At 37.5% G+C, this 17,843-nt stretch overlaps 6 protein-coding genes across 7 annotated transcripts; 2 read left to right on the top strand and 4 right to left on the bottom strand.

Annotated features, from left to right (window-relative positions):
• Positions 1–9: 9 nt before the first annotated feature.
• On the bottom strand, positions 10–1,863 carry LOC110857763. Its single transcript, XM_022106374.2, has 6 exons — positions 1,710–1,863; positions 1,086–1,569; positions 926–1,012; positions 608–844; positions 364–540; positions 10–291 (listed from the first exon to the last, which is right to left on the bottom strand). The coding sequence occupies exons 2-6, from the start codon at positions 1,545–1,547 to the stop codon at positions 190–192; spliced, it is 1,065 nt and encodes a 354-aa protein (XP_021962066.1). The 5' UTR covers positions 1,548–1,569; positions 1,710–1,863; the 3' UTR covers positions 10–189.
• Positions 1,864–1,963: 100 nt separating this feature from the next.
• On the bottom strand, positions 1,964–4,462 carry LOC110857478. The gene is made up of 4 exons (XM_022106067.2): positions 4,357–4,462; positions 3,756–4,250; positions 2,798–3,519; positions 1,964–2,266 (listed from the first exon to the last, which is right to left on the bottom strand). The coding sequence occupies exons 2-4, from the start codon at positions 4,232–4,234 to the stop codon at positions 2,091–2,093; spliced, it is 1,377 nt and encodes a 458-aa protein (XP_021961759.1). The 5' UTR covers positions 4,235–4,250; positions 4,357–4,462; the 3' UTR covers positions 1,964–2,090.
• Positions 4,463–5,587: 1,125 nt separating this feature from the next.
• Positions 5,588–7,396, top strand: LOC110857477. Its single transcript, XM_022106066.2, has 4 exons — positions 5,588–5,876; positions 6,000–6,162; positions 6,272–6,446; positions 6,538–7,396. The coding sequence occupies exons 1-4, from the start codon at positions 5,827–5,829 to the stop codon at positions 6,615–6,617; spliced, it is 468 nt and encodes a 155-aa protein (XP_021961758.1). The 5' UTR covers positions 5,588–5,826; the 3' UTR covers positions 6,618–7,396.
• On the bottom strand, positions 7,214–8,636 carry LOC110857735. The gene is made up of 4 exons (XM_022106347.2): positions 8,443–8,636; positions 8,232–8,370; positions 7,801–7,892; positions 7,214–7,725 (listed from the first exon to the last, which is right to left on the bottom strand). Exons 1-4 carry the CDS (start codon positions 8,518–8,520, stop codon positions 7,381–7,383), a joined length of 654 nt encoding a protein of 217 aa, XP_021962039.1. The 5' UTR covers positions 8,521–8,636; the 3' UTR covers positions 7,214–7,380.
• A 1,492-nt stretch (positions 8,637–10,128) lies between these two features.
• LOC118438309 lies at positions 10,129–12,016 on the top strand. Its single transcript, XM_035858268.1, has 4 exons — positions 10,129–10,289; positions 10,408–10,581; positions 10,816–11,123; positions 11,184–12,016. Exons 1-4 carry the CDS (start codon positions 10,244–10,246, stop codon positions 11,763–11,765), a joined length of 1,110 nt encoding a protein of 369 aa, XP_035714161.1. The 5' UTR covers positions 10,129–10,243; the 3' UTR covers positions 11,766–12,016.
• On the bottom strand, positions 12,017–17,790 carry LOC110857736. 2 transcript variants are annotated; one of them, XM_035858266.1, is made up of 8 exons: positions 17,440–17,790; positions 16,798–17,005; positions 16,345–16,730; positions 14,839–16,281; positions 14,464–14,770; positions 13,792–14,257; positions 12,976–13,700; positions 12,017–12,723 (listed from the first exon to the last, which is right to left on the bottom strand). In XM_035858266.1, exons 4-8 carry the CDS (start codon positions 15,154–15,156, stop codon positions 12,185–12,187), a joined length of 2,355 nt encoding a protein of 784 aa, XP_035714159.1. In that variant the 5' UTR covers positions 15,157–16,281; positions 16,345–16,730; positions 16,798–17,005; positions 17,440–17,790; the 3' UTR covers positions 12,017–12,184. The 2 variants fall into 2 exon arrangements, with proteins under 2 accessions (XP_035714159.1, XP_035714160.1); XM_035858267.1 differs by having other exon boundaries at positions 16,798–16,948; positions 17,440–17,481.
• Between the last annotated feature and the right edge of the window lie 53 nt (positions 17,791–17,843).

Here is a 17,843-nt window from a genome sequence, read left to right as displayed (position 1 = left end):
GAGTGTAACCGAAGGTTAAATTAATACAGTACCATGTGAAGAAATTGTATTAAATTACACTGCATACGAGTCTAAGCTAAGTCTTGGAAATAGTTAATTGTACCGTACTTGTCTAACTGAATATTTGAAAAATCCTTCCATTTAAAATATGAATGCTGAGCAAGTAACATATTTTTCTTTGTCGACTTGTCAACGGGACCGACGACGGCGTGATGACATGGTTAACCATTCGATATTGTATTCGCTCACTTGCCTGTTGTATGTTTTTAAAGTCGCGACAATCTTCTGAAGCTGCAGAGAAGTAAATCAATTATCCATAAAAATAGAATTATTATTCCATCAAATGCAAACTAAATTGGTTACCATATCGTGGGAAAGACCTTCGTTTCGGTAGGTACGATTCATCAACTGCAGCGTCCCTAACGCCATAAAAGAAAACTCTTTACATGTTTCATCTTTCCCTGTGAACGTTTCGAATTCGGCTTTTTCTTTTTTCAAATCGTCCTCAAATTTCGTCTTCTTTTCCGGATCTTTCTCCGCCTTTAGAAATTATCAAAACAAATTATTCCACCGCATAAACGATATATTCGATCTAAATAAAACTTACTGCTACAATATTTCCCAGAATTTCAATCCTCTGACCCATTTTCTTCATCTTTTCAAGAATCTCGGTATCAAACCTGATTTCCTCGCGGGTATGATCCTTGTATCTTGGGAGCAAACTACATTTGAGCATAATATTCGCTAAGTGCTTCGATGAAACTTTGTCCAGCTCCACCATTTTGTCCACCAGGTGAAAGGTAGCGTCTTTCAATGTCCATAAAGCAGAGAGTCTGTTGTCATCCTAAAAAAATAGTTAATTAACTGTAGTAAAGTTGATACAAATTTATTAAGTGTAATGGCAAGAAGGCGACTCTTTTATTACCTCCTTATCGATGACCTTGTCCCCTCGTCTCAGCAACGACTCCAACCGGCGCACTTGATCTCGGCATACGAGTAGTAATCTCATCGTCTATACGAAAAACGACAACTCTTGAATTTCTATTATTAAGTAAGATGTATTTATGAATCGACCATGAACTCACCTGAAGGTCAGCCTGCTTAACCGTGGAGCAAAAGCTCAACACGAATTTTAAAGAGTCCACAAGCGTATTGTCCGAAAGCTCTTGCACTTTGGCATATTTCTTATCCAGGTGGAGTAACTTCATGACGAAGCTAGTGTATTTTGGTTGATCGTCCATATGCGAATCAGGATTAGCCTTGTCCACAGTGAAGGCCGCCTTAAAGCGCTCCTTTTCTATGTTATAATTCCATGGCGGCTTGACCCAGTGTGCCTTTGGTAAGCCGAGGCTGACCAGGATCCCAAAGGTGGCATCATGATGCGCCGGATCGGATAAGATGGGCCGCAACTTGGCAAACTGTTCGACCAAGTCAGGCCCCACTCCAGTACTGGCCATGTGCTTATACCATTTTGAAAATGGGACTTCCTTCACTTTGGGCAAGTGAGAATGAGACGACGATGGTGCAGTTTTTGTGGAGCGTTTCATTTTTCTTGGATAAGTCTCGGATCTGAAAACAAGGGCGAATTGTAAATTTAATTGTTTTTATTTTAGTTTGCTCTCGATTTAACTAGCGATGTACCAGAGGAGGAGATAAAACATTTCAATTCAGCTAAGACATTAAAAAATGTGAGCGCTTATCGTTTTTACCTTGGTCAGATTGAATTTCGATAGTTAAGGAATGAAAACCCAGTTATATTTTGGAATTTGGGGAGTATTTCTGAATTTATTTCTGAATATCAAATATATTTCTGCGTCAGAAATTCTGATGCGCAGTGCGAGAAGTAAATACGAACGGGTGGGAGAAAAAAATGAGACTTCAAGTGTCCCGCACCCAAGGACAAAGTGCGACCTCGTCCCTGCAAAAATATTCATGGAAAATAATCGTTTTTTTTAAATTGCATGATAATAAAGTTTATTCAATCAACTATCCATAGAAAAAGCGTATGGTATTTTTGTTATAGATAATTATCTGTGCTTGTAATACACGCCAGGAATCAAACTTATTTATTTCCTGATTTTAAGAAAACATCAAACTTTTTTAGTTTCATTCATTTTTCGAATCACTTGTGGACAGCGAGGTAAATGATTGACGGCTAGATTGCAAATTTTTTTGGAAGATATTGACTGGCCACTGGCTCCTTTTGGGTTCAATGTCTCAAATACTTTGGCTGCAGCGTCGTCCCCAAAGTCATTCGTCGCCCCGTCTAAAAACATTACGTTCATCTAGCTTTATTGCACAACCAATTTAATGAGGAAGTTCACGCAGATGTTTATAATTCAGCAAACTGAGCATGTTTTCCAGAATTGAATATAATATAATACCATGCAAAAGATGCCCTTGATCTCTGGCAACGTGCGTTTGCATGTACTTCGCTTCTTGGTAACTTGCGCCATAGTTAAATTATAACACTGGCTCAAGTTATCAAAGAGTGAAGTATGTATAACCCCACGTTTAGTTTACAACAGTTTTCTTTGAGTAATCTTTCTGAACATTTGCGAATTTACCAATTTTTTGTAATCTGCTCATTTACATAATGATTACAAACATCACCGTATGTATGTATATATGTATGTATGTATGTATATCTTTATTACTGTGTCTTTCCCAATTCATTGCATACATCGTACAAGTACAACAACAATGGTCTACCATTGGTGACACACTGGTCAATATACCATATATTCAACTATTCTAATATAAAATGTGAATTTTCTTATTATTTATTACTCCTTACCCTCCAAGCTTGGCTGATTTTGACTTTCAATACACATCATCGGCGTCATTATCAAACCGAGCATAACTCCGTAAAACATGCAGTTTTCATACTCTTCCATAAAATCTTGGAAGTCCAATCCGTCCCCTGCACGCCTATTTACTCCCAATTTTTTAAGAAATTGGATAAAGTGGTCATCATACCACTTGAGGTACTCTTCCTCCATACCGACATCCAAGTGGGGGACGCAAGCGTACAAAAAGTACGACACTTCAACCGATCTCGGTGCACATCTGGCTATCTGAAAGTCGAGCAACTTGAGGTCGACGACTTTATCTTCGTCGTCGTATAAAAACAGGATATTATTCGTCCAACAGTCTCCATGACTTATGACGCCGTTCGTCGTATCGGAGGCAATCCTGCTTATTTCGCTTAATAAATAAGCATCGATTGTATCATCGTGACAAAATAGTGCCAAGATTTCGGCTTCGTTGAGGTGCCCAGCGTCCCTAAGAAGCTTTACTTCACAACGGAGCACCGATTGGAAGTAATCTTTCAGCGAGTTTTCCACCTTGTTCGGGTCGGGGAACATTTTTTCTTCGAGGAATGGATAAGTCGACAGGATTTTGGTACCATCCCCACCGAATTGGGCGAAGGAAATGGCGTGAAATTTCGCCAGGGTGGAGAGGACGAGAAGAACTTGGGGGTGGGACAGACCGGTGGTTCGATCCGCCATTTTGTAGCTGTTTAAAATTGGCAAATAATTAATAAAAACAGAATGAAGGTTCGAACAGTTAGCAAAAAATAAAGTTCCAGGTTGGCAAAAAATGGGGTGAAAATTCATTTGCGAACTTTTGTACAAATTCATTTTCAGAATTATATTGCGATCCGAACATGCGAACTCGTAATGAATACCCCCAAAACATATGCAAATTTGCATTAAAAAATCCATCTCAAATTTCCACAGATTTATATTTACCCTTTTCCCCGTAAGTTTTCCATCGCCACGAAATCATTTGCTCCTCCGTCACAAAATGAGGCCAAGCATGTCGGCCAATCCCTAAGTATTTCGCCATCCTGAATTTTTTTCTCTTTCTGAAACCGCACCATCGCTGGGAGGACTTCTGCATACATGTTTACTTCTTTGGTAAAGACAGCTATTTTATTGAGCTCTTTGATTCGGAGCTCATTGTTCGGCATGATTTTAATCATGACTTCAAGCTTTTCCTCGCATCCGTCACAATTTGTGAATACAATATCAGCAGCGTAGATGATCGACATGTAATTGTCGCCCGGCTTTGTGCCCAGCTTGGCAGAGTAGGAGACGAGCTGGGCATTTGGATCGTAGCCGTGGAGTATCTTTTGGATAAGGTGACTGGTTATGGGGTCCTCCTCAGGAGAAGAAAGATTCGCCTCGGACACTTGTCCTGCTTCGGGGGAGACGTCTTTATTGGCCATTTTGTGTAGTTTGCGACTGAAAGGCATAAAATTTCCGAGTTATTAATTTACATGTCAATCAGTTTACTAAAAAGTTATCCGTAATTAAGTCTCACATTTTGTTAAATTTACTTGTGACTTACCTGCGAGTAATTGTGTGGTTAGTTGTTAGTGTTGTCCACACTCTTGATTACAATTATGTTTGTATCTGCTGATAAACTCAAGTATAATAATAATAACTTCACTTTATCCAAGGACGAACAGAATTGGCATGACGGATTTTTTGCATGTTAGTTCGTATACATATTTGTGTATATATTGTATATGTATCATACTTTATTACCTATATGTAAATCTGGATACGTTATCATGTACGCGTGTCTCACTACTTTGACCAATGTACAGAATAAATTCATTTGTACAATGTACATTACACATCTACGGACTCCTCGGGCAGTATCGTGCTTTACAGATCAATGATTATGTACATACATAAATATATGTACATAATACGGTGACTTACAGTTTGCTGAATTGAACTCTTATGCATTATAAATATGTAGTAACTTGCTAAATTAACTGTTAAACACGTATATTATACGTTAATTTGATACAAATAAATATTCTGCTTTGATAAGATCCACAATGTATAGTTTTTATGCAATTATTGTGTATATCCAGCGACCCAATTTAAGCGATTTTAAACTTAATATAGAATGTAAATTCTTATATTTAGCATAAATATTTACAGCTCAATTGCCGTAAGTATTTCGAGTTGATGGTATTCTTTCAGCATATTTGTCATTTTCATGAAGAATTGATGTTGCAATTTTTATTACTTTATCTTTAACGAAATCTCATCAATATGTATATGCATGTAAATATATAAGTACTGTGATCATTCCAAATTTGCAAATCATTTAATTACATGAGGTAATTTTAATTTTCTAATGATAAGTTGGTGTTATATAGGGACACAGATATGTATTTACATAAATGCATTTCAAAACAACAACATTGACGGTTAACTTTCTGGAATAAATATGGAAATTTGTGCAATATTTCCTACTGGAGTTTCCTAGAATTGCAAGAGACCCTTTTCTTATTATCAGGGTAGAAAAATACTACGATTATTTATATTCCAGGTTACTTTTATTCGTTACATGATTCCATTCCACGAGTTTTCACACCACTAACAAAAATAGAAAGGAACTTCCAGGAACTTTATTTCCAGCATCCCTAAAGCCTCCACTTTTAACCCTTCCCCATTCATTCTTGAACCCTTCCCATTTCCACAATTTCTGCTTCAGTCGATCCCTTTAAATAGTGCATTTACGCAAAATAAGTCTCATTACAATTCTGCCCTCTGCACGTTAAACATCTCCACATTTTATAACTTTACGTCAAATATTCAACAGTTTAAAATAAATTTTAAGCTAATTTGGTTAAGTGAATTAATTAAAGTAATATTTTAGTTCTTGCTTATTCAGCAAATTTCAAACCTAACATATTTATATCGTTGTTACAAAAATACTTAAAACTCAAATCTACGTACCACATTAATTATTAAAGTTAGTGAATTAAAGCCAATAAGTTCATCTGCAGAAATTGAAATGGAATCCATTTTCACATTTCATCAAGCAAACTTTGTTGGACGCCTAGAGTAAGTAATTTCAATTTATTTTCGTCCGAAATATCGTAAACTTGTCAATAATTTTGGATAAGTGAGAAATTTCTTACATAAATAAATATTAACCGTTGCATTTGTAATTTTCAATATTAATAGGACCACCTTCCTCGCAGAGGTTTACGCTATCGAGGAGCGAGTTGTGCAATCTGCCCAACAGACGCCATACCTTCGCATTATGCTGACGCAGGATGACGGGGACACAATTATGGTGGCATTGGCGATCGGGAAATTTTACCACGTTGCAAATAAACTTTATAAGGTAATTTTAATTGGGCGAAATATATCAGTGGAGCGATTTTAATTTTAATTTTTAAATTAAAAAATATATATGTACATAACATTTTGTCATCTTTTGTAAATTTTTTTAGGTCGGCCAAGTTTACTGCTTCCCACGTGGCATGTTCGAGATCCGTCCGCGTAATCCAGTCTTCCAATCCTGGTCAAGTTATCCGTACGATTTGTTGTTTCGCAACGATTCTGGCGAAAACAAATCCCCCAAAATAAGCCGCCGTCCTCCTGTGGAGAATGATGTTAATAGTGTTGGTAAGTTAAAAACAATTATCGTGATTACAAATTAGTTGTACTTATAATTAAGTTTGGTTCGTAATATTTATAAATTAATTTTTTTGTTTAGTCTCATCTCGTCATCAAATATGCAGAACATCGCTGAACGCTGACACGGACAACAACTGGAGGAGAAGGAGATGTGCATGAACATGAACATTTTTATGTCCTATTATGAATGTATTTTTCATGTAAATTCTCCAATATTTTTTAGATCATTAAGGTCGTTAAGTATCTAGCGTTTTTCATTAATATTATTATATTTTTTTTATTAGTAAAATATTTATGTATGCATCGGTGCAGTTGACTAAAATTTATAAAAGCGTATGTATAATTTTAACGAATAAATTACTCAGGTTAAATATGATTTAAAGTTTTCAGCGAAATTTTGACAAACCCGCAGCTATATGCATACATATGCAAATACATACATACATTCATTCATTACAAGTACGCATGCACCCAATATTAACTTATCACACTTACAAGATTACAATTATCATCGCAACCCAATTTAAATTAATTTTTTCTATAATAACCAAGTAAAATTTTTCATATGGCATGGAGAAAAATTGCAAAAAAATGTTTATGACACGCTTTGCATCTTATGTAACTAACGCAGAACAGTGGTGATTAATGGACTACATATTTAAATGCAACTTGTGTTAATAATTCGTCGTGAGCAATCTTAATTCTTAAATTTTTAATTATCTCTGTATAACGTCAGTGAAATCAGACTACATACATATGTAAGTTCGATCGAATGAATTGATCGATTTTTATTCATAAAATTAAAAAATTCTAGTAAGTAATTACGCATTATAAAATTATGTCAAATTCACGATGATGTACATTTTGCAAGTTTCAACTCGTTAAAATTTAAAACCATGTTGAAAAATGTGTAAAAAAAAAGTTAATGAAATAAATAACTCTCCAAAAAATTATTGCTAAAAATCACCCCAACGAAAATTATTGCACCAAATTTATAACGTTTTCTCGCCCCTTTGTGAACTCTCTTCTTATTTACGAAACATTTGTCTGATCGTCTCCTCCCATCCAGCCCTTTGACCTCTTCGATGACTCGGAACACCGCCCAGGTTGTGTACAGATGAGCGAGAAATGTAGAATTGCTGAACATTGCCTCTTCAAATTGGATGGCCTGCTCGTTTCCGCAGTGGGCAGCGACACGGCCAACGAAATTCATTAAGCCCACACAGCACAAAGTTATCCAGGAGCGGTACAAATTTTGCAGATTTTTCTAAAAATTATAGACCCCAATTAATTTATTTAAGAACTTAATTAATTAATCGGTAATTTGACTTTTTTAACTCACTGTATTAACGGCTTTGTACAATCTGGCGTTGAAGACGGTGACCAGGCCGTGGAGTACAATGAGGCAAAATACTAACACCTCAGGTACTGTTGCTGCGTAAAGGAAGAAACAATTTCGAAATTTTACATTTGTTATAAATTATGGTTACAGTTTACATAAATTTTCAAAATTCATTTGGATGTTTTTACGTGACAAAATAAACTGTGTAAACTGCATAAAATTATTTTTTAAAGTAAAAGATATGCATACAGGTTCCTTGATAATTTACAAGTGTGCATGTAAATATTTTCATACGTATGTATGTATGCATTTAAATGCATGCAAGTTTGTGTATTGAGATTACGAGTATTCATTTACAAATATCCACCTGAATTTAATTAGTGCTATATAAATACGAAATTAGAAAGAAATAAATCTAAATTTCTACATACTCTGATAAATGTCGATCCCCTTAATTTTTCCTTCAACTTCGTCATCAACGAAATCCTCATCGATGATAATATGACCATTGTCGCGTTCTCCAGTGATGTAAATAAATGCTGCCCAGAGCATGGCGACAAAGGAAGTGATCTGAAGCAAAAAATTACCTGACGTATTTATTCATCTGTAAATTTTGGTTACATATTTTAATGAATCATTTACCATTTGACTTAGAGCTGCGCCTTTGACGACAAGCCTGGGAGGAATCCAGTAAGGATTTGTACGTTTGAGGAGAGACATGGCTAATTTGTGACGTGGTTTCAAGATTTCAGGGATAATTATGTATTTAAGGAGTACTTATTGTTAGAACTTTACTGGTTGACTCATCGATGTTGAGTGAACTTGTGACAGTTTTTTACACGTTTGTTAGCTGGAGTGGATTCTGGAGTAAATTTAGACAATGACATAAATGTGCATACATGTGCTTGTATTTATGTAAGTATGTAAATACATATTTCTCAGAGTTGTGGTTCTATTGGGAGTTTAGAAATGAAGGGGTATGGAAAGGAATGGGGTTTACGTAGCTAAGGCATTATGCGTATTCTGTATGGATGTATGTAAGGGCTGGGTGGTCAGAAGATAAGAATATCCTAATTCCTGGAGCTTGGCGATATTTTTATTTTCTGGATGTATGTATAGGTATGTATACATATCTACATGCACGCATGGAAATGGCTTAACATACATGTTTGGCTGTTGTATGTAGTATGTATGTATGCTTATGTATCTATATGGTTAATTTTATCCATTTTGTTTAAGCAAGTTACAAATTTTGTCAGACATGAAGTCATCTCTGAAATTTTATCAGTTCTGTGAGAAATCCACCCACCTGAAATTTTGATCTTATATATATAAGATATGTATCTAATGAATGCAATATTGGTAGAAAATACATACACATACGTACATGCATGGATTCATCAAATTGAAACAGTTTAAAAAATGTGAATTGAAAATTTTTGGTTTTATGAAACCGGCGTTACTTTTCCAGAGAGGGTTTCAACTGTGATAATCACACTTTGTAATTTAGGTGATAATTACATACAACCTGTATTTTCTTCGCCAATTGTGAATTCTGTGATTTGTAAAAGCACTGGGGGAAAATGAAACAACGTCTTTAAAATATGTATGTAGATTCTACGACAAACGCCAACTTGATATTCAGATTTTTAGAGGATGCAAATGATAAAATTATGTATGAACATTTTGCTACTGTCAACTGTGACTTTTGAGTCGATTGTGACAAAGTTGCATTTCGTATTTGATTTAAATGCTTAGATGTTAAAGATAACCTTTAAAAATGAAACTTAGGTCAAAACACAAGTCGCATATGCAAATTCTCAGAATTTTATGCCAAATCCGGATATCTAAATAGCTTTTAAAACTTAATTGTGTTGCATAATTAAAACAAATTGGATCTTGGATCATTATATTCAAGCTCATTTTCATTTATAACAATTTGATACTTTGTACTTATTACTTACAAACGCTTAAAACGAGCCGCAAATTTATGTATGAACTAGAAATAAATTAGATAAAAAATAATAAATAAAAATTAAATATTTTCGCATGGACGAAACAAATCAAAATTCTAACCCGCTACATAACTTTACAAAGCTAATAAATGTCGATTTTTAGATGCAATAAAATCTTCATTTAAAAAACAAACACAGGGCGATGAACGAATTCCATAATTTCATGATTGGACTAGTTTTTTTGAAAGAAACTATTTAAAAGTTTCCAAAGGGAAAGTTGAGACACAAAAATTCATACTCAAAGCCCCCATGCGATGCGAACGTTAGGAGAACAGAGCGAAGTGCAGAGTTTCCGGTGCGGGCAAATAAACATTCCACGCGTACAACGTATTAATTTGTAATATTGTAATTTAACATTTTTTAAAAATTTGACTGCTTTTCTGTATTAAAATTTAAAAGTTACAAATTATTGAAAAAATATATTTGAAATGGAGTCACAGCTTGTACCTGAAGAACAACAAACTGCTGGAAACGGTATACTCGATTATTTTTAATAACCATTCTTTAAAAATAGGAATGAGCATTTCGTACTTTCTAAAAATTCTACTGTTTGTCAAATTGGCAATGCCAATTACATACTTCTCTTTTGCAGGTAATTGTAATAAGAGTAAAGGAGGAGGTGATTCTGTGGATCGTCACTGCGCCACTTGCGCCATCCTCATCCCTTCTGATCGGGTCAAAAAGTGTGGAAAATGTGGTCGACGGGCATATTGCAGTCGTGAATGTCAAGCAATTGATTGGAAGACAAAGAAAGATGAAGGAAAGGGTAATAGTTATGATTATACTGATTAACATTTAAGAATTATCTACCAATTTTCTACATTTGGAACTAGTTGATGCGACCAACTGAACTTACTGGCTCTACGATCCAGTATACATGTATACTGGATCGTAGAGCCAGTAAGTTCAGTTGGTCGCATCAACTAATTTGGAACTAGGCTAGTTCAACTAGCCTTCATTAAAATGTATCAGTTTATTTAAGTCCATGTTCACACTTTAGCTCACAGGAGTCAAGGTCACTCCAGATGGTGTGGATTGTCCTATGGCGAGGAGGACTTGGACTGGGTCGTTCGCGAGAAGTTTGACCCCTCATCAGGGGCCAGCCTTGGTCTGGGCGTCTTCGCAAAACGATTCTTCCCCTCGACAACTCGCATCATGGTGGATACGTATCATGGACACAACTTCGCTCTCTCCGGGGACATTATCAAGGATACGTTCGCCATCATGGAGGCCGTCGGTCCTTCGAAACATTTGGCTCACAATTGCAATTCGAATGCAAGCCAGATCCTCCTTAAAGATTTAAACGATGTAAAACTGATTTAATTTATAGGGTGTAAATAAATTAATCTATTTGAATTTATGCTTTAGGTGATGGTTATCTACTCAAAGCGAGATATTCTTCCCGATGAAGAAATTACAATCAATTTCCTAACGTATGGGGATTTGTTGCAGTCTATCGTTGATCCTGACACGATGTATGGGCCATTTTTGTATTCCGGTTGCCTCGAGACCTTTGCAGATTGTCGTCGAATTTTGGAAAGCAGATTCAACATCATCTGTCCGTCGGATTGTTTCTGTCGTGACGACGAAATGGACAAGTTGATCAATGCAAGTAGAAAAGCTATGGCTGCGCTAAGGGAGAAAGAAGACAGTCTGGAGCGTAATCCACGCCGGTTGGTTGTCAACATCATGATGGAAGATTTGCAAAACTTGTTGAAATCAATGGACAAGATTGGGGTGTCGGGAATGAGGAAGGCGATCTACTTAGGATTGGCTTGGCGACTCTGTGTCCAACAGAGGAAAACGCTCGAACGGAGCCGTCAATTCGTTAAGGAAGCGTACGACATTTATTTGGCTATTTTGCATCCCAAGTCTTCGGATGTTAAGGCGGCTGAAATGTTTCTCAAATATCCGGAAGGTTATGATAGGTATTTGTGGTTTGATCGTTGAAATGAAATGTTTGTATTCCTATCTAATTAATGAAATCGGACCGTTTTGGATTTTGTATTACTTTTTTTTTGTTCTATTGATTTTTTTATATTTTCGTAAGTTTTTACGCTTTTTATGTTCTTGTACTAAATGAGACAATTTAATTTCTTTCTGTGTGATTCCTCCATGATCCGTCATTATCACAGAGTCGGATATCTATCTAAATAAGTCTTATTCAAAGGAAATTTGAAATAAAACATTTAAAAAAATTGTTTGTCGCTCATACTAATTGTAACTATTTATTTATCAAATTCATCAAGTCAAAGTAATATATTTCAAAGGAAAAATAACGTCACAAATTCAACAAGAATTACCTCGTCATAAAAATGAAATGCAAAATACTAAGCCAAAAAATATGAGTTACTAGCATTCTCAGTTAATTAGTCAGTGTCATTAAAAAATTCAATCCCAAATTTTTTCAAGTCCTCCGGAATTGTGGGATACCTTCCAACCCGAACATGTTCCAAAGTTCCGGCATAAAGACGACAATATTTCCTGAGTTCCTCCGTCCATTTTTCTAGCACGGCCTTCTTCTTGCCCATTCGCATGCAACAAATCAAAATGATTTCAGCCTGTGCACGATGCATACAGCTAGTCGGGACGTTCTCGACGACGGCGTAAATTTTCTCCAAGATGGACAAACACTCCACGTAACGACGTTGGTCAAGCAGCACGACGGCAGCAATGGTATAAATTCCAGGACATGTCATGGCGAAATTCAGGTCGGGCGACGCCGCACGCAGACTTTCCACTTCGGCGATTGTTTCCAGGTCGCGTGCAAGAAGGCAAGGATGAGATGGGTACAAGTTCGTGTCGGGGTCGTAGGCTAGACTTTTGATGAGCCGGTCTCTCTTCGCAATCAGAGCGCGACTTTCAGATCGGTCAAGTTCGCAGAGTCGACATTTGCAGATAAAGGCGCCTGAAAATAATAGACGTACAAATTTGAAATCACCATTGTTTACGCAAAAAAAAACACCTGCAAGAAATCGTTTTTAAGAAATTCGAAGGAGTGCAATAAATGCAAGAGATAAGCCGTCTAGCTAACAATCCCTATAATTAAGCGTAGAATAAAAGGTGGGGAGCTAGGTGGCGCCTATTTTTGGCACTGCAGCCGAAAACATACAAGAACTGGATTCAACATTTTTTAGTAGAAATGCAACCCATTACTCACCTTGACTGATAAAATTTCTCTTTTCCAATGGGAGGAATGGGTCTATATAACTCATCAGAATTTCCTCTCCCTTTTTCACCTTTTTGAAAGTAGTGACCATCATGACAAGGGTGGAATCGTGATGGACGAACATAACGTTGGCGTCAATACAGCTGTGATTAATTTTGGACACGGGGATCCAAACCCCGCAGGAAATGAAGTCTTCGGCCTCGGCCTCGTCGTCGTCGTAATCTTCTTTGTCAACGACGTTCTCAGTGAAATTAAAGTTGCAAATCTTTTTGATTCGAGCAATGTCGACCTTTGTCATTTTAGTGTCTTCATTGTCCGTCAAAGTTTTAAGCTCAGGTCCAGCCCAGAGGGCGTAAAGGTCATGGCCAAGTAGAGGATCAAGCCAAATCTTATTCGCCATAACGCCGACAAGGAATTGCTTGGTAGTTGTGCTCTCTCTAAATGCTTTCTCTTCTTGTGGGTTGACATACAGCCCGGCGAAGGGTTTGCAAACGAGGATAATTGTTCCAGGTTCGAGATCTTGAGTAGCAAATAGTCCTTCGCCGTTGCAGATTTTACTCTTCTTGAGTTGAACGTGTCCTCGAAATTCTGGAACGCGATCCACCATCCCGACCGGTAAATCTTTCTGAGGGTGACCGCAATCCATTGGTCGTAGGCTTAACAAAGCACGAATAATTTCCTTTCCGGGTGGCTTCAACAGTTCTGGAACGGTGGATCTGCATAATCCATCGATTAGAATCAAACTTCACTTCTCAATAGTTAAAACAAATCGTATTTAAATTTATTATCTTAGATTTTGAATCGTACCTCAACCGAAGAATATCATCTCCAAGGGATGAGAATTGGGTGAGCTTTTCGTCCAAAAATTCGCCACCTTCAGAGTATCGGCCAAGTCCAATGAGAGCCTTGGCGTGACGATAGATCGCCTTGACGTGCCCGTTATTAATCCCAAGAGCTTTACCCGTGCAGATTAGGGCTGAATTAAAGCACTCCAGTTTAATCAGGGCGGCTGCCCTGTTGGACAAGATGTTAACCAGAAGTGTCGACACGGCTGGAGTTATCTCTTCTTCGTCGTCAGGTAAGTATTCAGCTGCCACGTCGTAAAATCGGATCGCATCGGTTGATCGGTTCTCGATGAAGGCCTTGTTTCCCACGTTCTTGAGCTTGGTGGCAATCTCGAGGTCGCTTTTGGCAGGAGAGAACTCCCAAAAAGGGAGAGATTTCTTCAACAAGACTCGAGACTCGTTAGGCAGATCTGACTTCCATTGGACACCTGATAACAAAAATTATGATTGGATTTGAAATTGTATAATCATTGGCCGTAGAAGCGTGGGGACAGAAGGACCATGGCCCCAAGGGTATTCCTCCTCATTCGCCCACGTTATATAAACCCCCATTCAACAATGTTAATGATCCCAGATGTCCCCACGGCATCCGCAGCCAATGCATTTAATTAGTAAACCGTATCCACAAATTTACCTGGAAAGAGCGCTGTCATCCTCTTTGGACTGAGTATCTCCACATCGCCCGGGTTATCAACAATCAGTCCGTGGATGGGCGAATGGTCAAAAGACTGTTTAAACACAGGATTCTTCACGATCAACATCGTCCCCAGTGGGAGGACTGCCTCGAAATCCGACTTCCCCATTTTAGCATTCAGAGAATAATTGAATAGGCCAAGTCGCATGGCCCTCTTTCCTTCAGGATCCTCCACACCAGCGTCCACTCCGATTATCCTGCTAGACGGAGTTATGGTACGACAAAGGAAAAACTTCCCCTTCAAGACCTTGATTAAAAGTAAAATTGCCATTAATTCTTAAAATTTTCCAGTTTTCGAAACATCATAAAACTCACCTGTCCCACATTTTTCACAAGCGTTTCGATACTGACACAATTTTCCATTTTCAACTCCACCTCCATGTTCTCATCGTATGAGGAGTGGTTATCTGGATACGGCAAGAGCAAAAATTCTATCTGCTTGCAGTCGCTCGGGTGTTTGACATATTTTTCCGCGTCGATAACCTCCCGATGAACGCGAGCCATTGCAGCAATTACGGTTTGTCTCGTCGTGACGTCGCCGATTGATTCTTCGGCCGTGCGGCATCGCAAAAGTTTGACGAAGTTGCCCTCCCGTTCCACCCACACGTCGCCTGGCATTCTTTTAGGACCCATGTTCCCACGTGAAAGCCAATATTGCAGTGGGGAAAATATCAACTGGGGAATATTTATTGATTAACGTTGGTTGTTTGGTTTACTGCGCAGTCATTTTGACTGAAAATTCCTGCGTTCGCGTATTCTCTGTGTACCACATCTCCCAGTTTAAAAATAAATCATACAAAATCTTTGTTCAGTAGAACAGCAAGTTTATGAAATGAAATTATTTAGTAGCCTCGAACTTCGCCATCCACACGCTTCTCCGCCCCATTTCGAACACATCGTAATCCAAGTTAGGAAAAATGGTGGCAATTCTCTCACATTTTCATCCCTGTCACCCGCACCCCCGTGGGGATGAAAATAAATAAGTGATTTTTCATCATGACTCAGCGTCTTTCCTGACGGCAAAGTTCATCCAAGATTATGCAAAGGACCTTGAAGCTAGCTTGGGAATAAAAATCATTTCGAATAGTGAAATACCTGTAAATAAATTTGAAACTGAAGTTGCATGGGTTTCTACAAAAGAAGTGTTGCGAAATGTCGCAAATTTAATAAAAATTCGAAAATTACTTATATCTCCATTATGTACATATCTACTACATATTAACTAAATATCTATTTTAACTTTCTAAAGTAAATACATATGAACTCGACAATGTGCGACCAATTCGCGATAAGTGAAGAATTTCTTCCCACAGAAGTAAAATCTATGCTATAATCTAAAAATTTCTCATCTTCTTGTAAATGTCTTGATAATGAATGGCAGATAGCATTCGAAATATTGACCAAATAAAACCAAGCTTTTTCTTCGACTTTTCCACTAAGCTCCGTGTAATCCAATTATTAAAATCTATGCCTCGCTGCATTGTGACGCATTCTGTGAAGGGGTATTACTAAATTGCATTTCGAACGGCTCTTCTACTTTTCGCAGGACTGTTCCTTATTCGCGAAATGCTTCGCCTCCACGTGGTGCTTCAAGTTGGATGTCTGGGAGAATCTCTTGTCACAAAATGTGCACGGATAATTCCTTTGATTTTCATGCGCAGCTCGGATATGGAGTTGTCGACCAAGTTTGCTTAAGAAGGTCCGCGGACAGACATCACACTGCAACACGTCCCGGGCAGATTGTTCCAAATGTGTCGCCTGTAAAATGAATATGCTCCTGGGTAATTTTATTGAATCTTGTTTCCCAAAAACACGCTTTACCTCGTGAAGTTTCATATGTTCCTTACGGGCGAAACCCCTCAAACAAGTGGTACAATGGTATCTCTGCTCCGTCCTGTGGGTGGGAATGTGAGCTTCAAGTTCAATCCTCGTTTTGAACTTCCTCATGCAAAGCGTACACGAATATCGGACCGGATTCTGGGCATGTTCAGTTTCCACGTGTTTCAAGCTTTCTCACAGCCAGGAACCGGACACGAGAAACAAGGGGGTTCTTCCCCTCCGTGGACGGTGTCATTGTGTCGCTGCAAATTACCAACGCTGGAAAAAACCTGGTGACAAGTGTCACACCTTGGGCGCTTCCGAATGTTGTGAGTATCCAATTTGTGTGTAGATAAGGATCGTTTGTTTTTGAAAGTTTTGTCGCAAACCTATGAAATAAGGACGTGTGGATTGTATTGTAAAATTCGTCTAACTTGTGCAAATTTATTCTCTCACCTCACATTTGACCTTGGCATCGGGATCGTGCGTGACCATGTGTTGAGTAAAATAATTGTTGGATTTAAACTGTTTTGAGCACTTTGCACATTCCCATTTTTTCCCTGGTGTCCATGATCCATGTGGATTCGGTGTTTGCTGAACTTGGCGACTTATATATGTATATTCGCAATCAATAAATTGAACTTAACCAAATTCTATTTGTTATCTGTAAGAAAAATGTTTCTTATGTTCATAAAAAATTTCAACAAGTTTGTGCCAACAATGTATACATTTTAAAAGCATAAGCGACTATGAAACACGTTCCCAGTAATTGTTACAGATAGTAATGAGATATTCATCATTTTTTCATATCCTTAGTATCGCAAAATGGGTTACGAAGCTTGACCGAGGGGTCAAGCTTCGTAAAAATCGTAACCTATGTATATTAACTCGATTTTCAATGACAAACTCTTACGACGCTTACAGAATCTCGTAACCGCCGTAACTTATTTTACAAATACGAAGAATATTAAGGATACGAAGAAATGTTGGATATCCTCAAAATTTATTAAAACGACAAGAAACAAATTTCGTGCTATTTAAAAAAAATGGAATTTGGTCCTCTTAATTCGACAAACTAGGTTAAGTTCCGTTTCTTACCGTGAAATATTGGTTAATTATTTGTTATTTATGTATGTGCTGCTTAGGAGTAAGTGAACATGTAAAACTAAAATGTTGGCTCGTGTAGCTTGAAAAAGGTAGCTTTTTTACGCAAGGAAAAATAGAAAGTTCCGAAATTCTTGGAATTTGTGGACGTATTTTCTAAACAAAAAAATCTCCAATTTTTTAACTGAATTGGAAGGCTGGACCCTATGTATTTAGTTTTAATCTGTATTGTTCTTCAACCTTGGTTAACGAGTCATTAATAACGACCGATTCCCGGAAAATTGGGGCACATACCTTTTACATTTGTAGTGAGTCTAAATATTATGACATCTGTTGTATGCAGAAACGGCAATTGATTACCTTAACCCAGGCCAACCCAATGGCTAAAGTGCTTTAAA

Source organism: Folsomia candida, unplaced genomic scaffold, assembly GCF_002217175.1.
Source record: "Folsomia candida strain VU population unplaced genomic scaffold, ASM221717v1 Fcan01_Sc019, whole genome shotgun sequence".
Taxonomy (NCBI): domain Eukaryota; kingdom Metazoa; phylum Arthropoda; class Collembola; order Entomobryomorpha; family Isotomidae; genus Folsomia; species Folsomia candida.
Note: the sequence above shows the minus strand (reverse complement) of the source record. Positions and strands in the feature narration are given on the sequence as shown.

What these genes read in the sequence shown, in the direction of transcription:
- LOC110857763 (XM_022106374.2), bottom strand. Translation starts at nt 1,547, where the DNA reads ATGAAACGCTCCACAAAAACTGCACCATCGTCGTCTCATTCTCACTTG. An exon ending in TTAAGCAGGCTGACCTTCAG is followed by an intron (nt 1,013 to 1,085) that starts GTGAGTTCATGG and finishes TTTTTCGTATAG; the next exon opens with ACGATGAGATTACTACTCGT. An exon ending in TTCTGGGAAATATTGTAGCA is followed by an intron (nt 541 to 607) that starts GTAAGTTTTATT and finishes TAATTTCTAAAG; the next exon opens with GCGGAGAAAGATCCGGAAAA.
- LOC110857478 (XM_022106067.2), bottom strand. Translation starts at nt 4,234, where the DNA reads ATGGCCAATAAAGACGTCTCCCCCGAAGCAGGACAAGTGTCCGAGGCG. An exon ending in GAAAACTTACGGGGAAAAGG is followed by an intron (nt 3,520 to 3,755) that starts GTAAATATAAAT and finishes AATTTTAAACAG; the next exon opens with CTACAAAATGGCGGATCGAA. An exon ending in AAATCAGCCAAGCTTGGAGG is followed by an intron (nt 2,267 to 2,797) that starts GTAAGGAGTAAT and finishes TAATGTTTTTAG; the next exon opens with ACGGGGCGACGAATGACTTT.
- LOC110857477 (XM_022106066.2), top strand. Translation starts at nt 5,827, where the DNA reads ATGGAATCCATTTTCACATTTCATCAAGCAAACTTTGTTGGACGCCTA. An exon ending in AACTTTGTTGGACGCCTAGA is followed by an intron (nt 5,877 to 5,999) that starts GTAAGTAATTTC and finishes CAATATTAATAG; the next exon opens with GACCACCTTCCTCGCAGAGG. An exon ending in TTGCAAATAAACTTTATAAG is followed by an intron (nt 6,163 to 6,271) that starts GTAATTTTAATT and finishes AAATTTTTTTAG; the next exon opens with GTCGGCCAAGTTTACTGCTT.
- LOC110857735 (XM_022106347.2), bottom strand. Translation starts at nt 8,520, where the DNA reads ATGTCTCTCCTCAAACGTACAAATCCTTACTGGATTCCTCCCAGGCTT. An exon ending in GCGCAGCTCTAAGTCAAATG is followed by an intron (nt 8,371 to 8,442) that starts GTAAATGATTCA and finishes TTTTTGCTTCAG; the next exon opens with ATCACTTCCTTTGTCGCCAT. An exon ending in GGGGATCGACATTTATCAGA is followed by an intron (nt 7,893 to 8,231) that starts GTATGTAGAAAT and finishes TCCTTTACGCAG; the next exon opens with CAACAGTACCTGAGGTGTTA.
- LOC118438309 (XM_035858268.1), top strand. Translation starts at nt 10,244, where the DNA reads ATGGAGTCACAGCTTGTACCTGAAGAACAACAAACTGCTGGAAACG. An exon ending in ACAACAAACTGCTGGAAACG is followed by an intron (nt 10,290 to 10,407) that starts GTATACTCGATT and finishes TCTCTTTTGCAG; the next exon opens with GTAATTGTAATAAGAGTAAA. An exon ending in AAAGAAAGATGAAGGAAAGG is followed by an intron (nt 10,582 to 10,815) that starts GTAATAGTTATG and finishes TTCACACTTTAG; the next exon opens with CTCACAGGAGTCAAGGTCAC.
- LOC110857736 (XM_035858266.1), bottom strand. Translation starts at nt 15,156, where the DNA reads ATGGGTCCTAAAAGAATGCCAGGCGACGTGTGGGTGGAACGGGAGGGC. An exon ending in TTGTGAAAAATGTGGGACAG is followed by an intron (nt 14,771 to 14,838) that starts GTGAGTTTTATG and finishes CTTTTAATCAAG; the next exon opens with GTCTTGAAGGGGAAGTTTTT. An exon ending in GAGAAATTTTATCAGTCAAG is followed by an intron (nt 12,724 to 12,975) that starts GTGAGTAATGGG and finishes TATTATTTTCAG; the next exon opens with GCGCCTTTATCTGCAAATGT.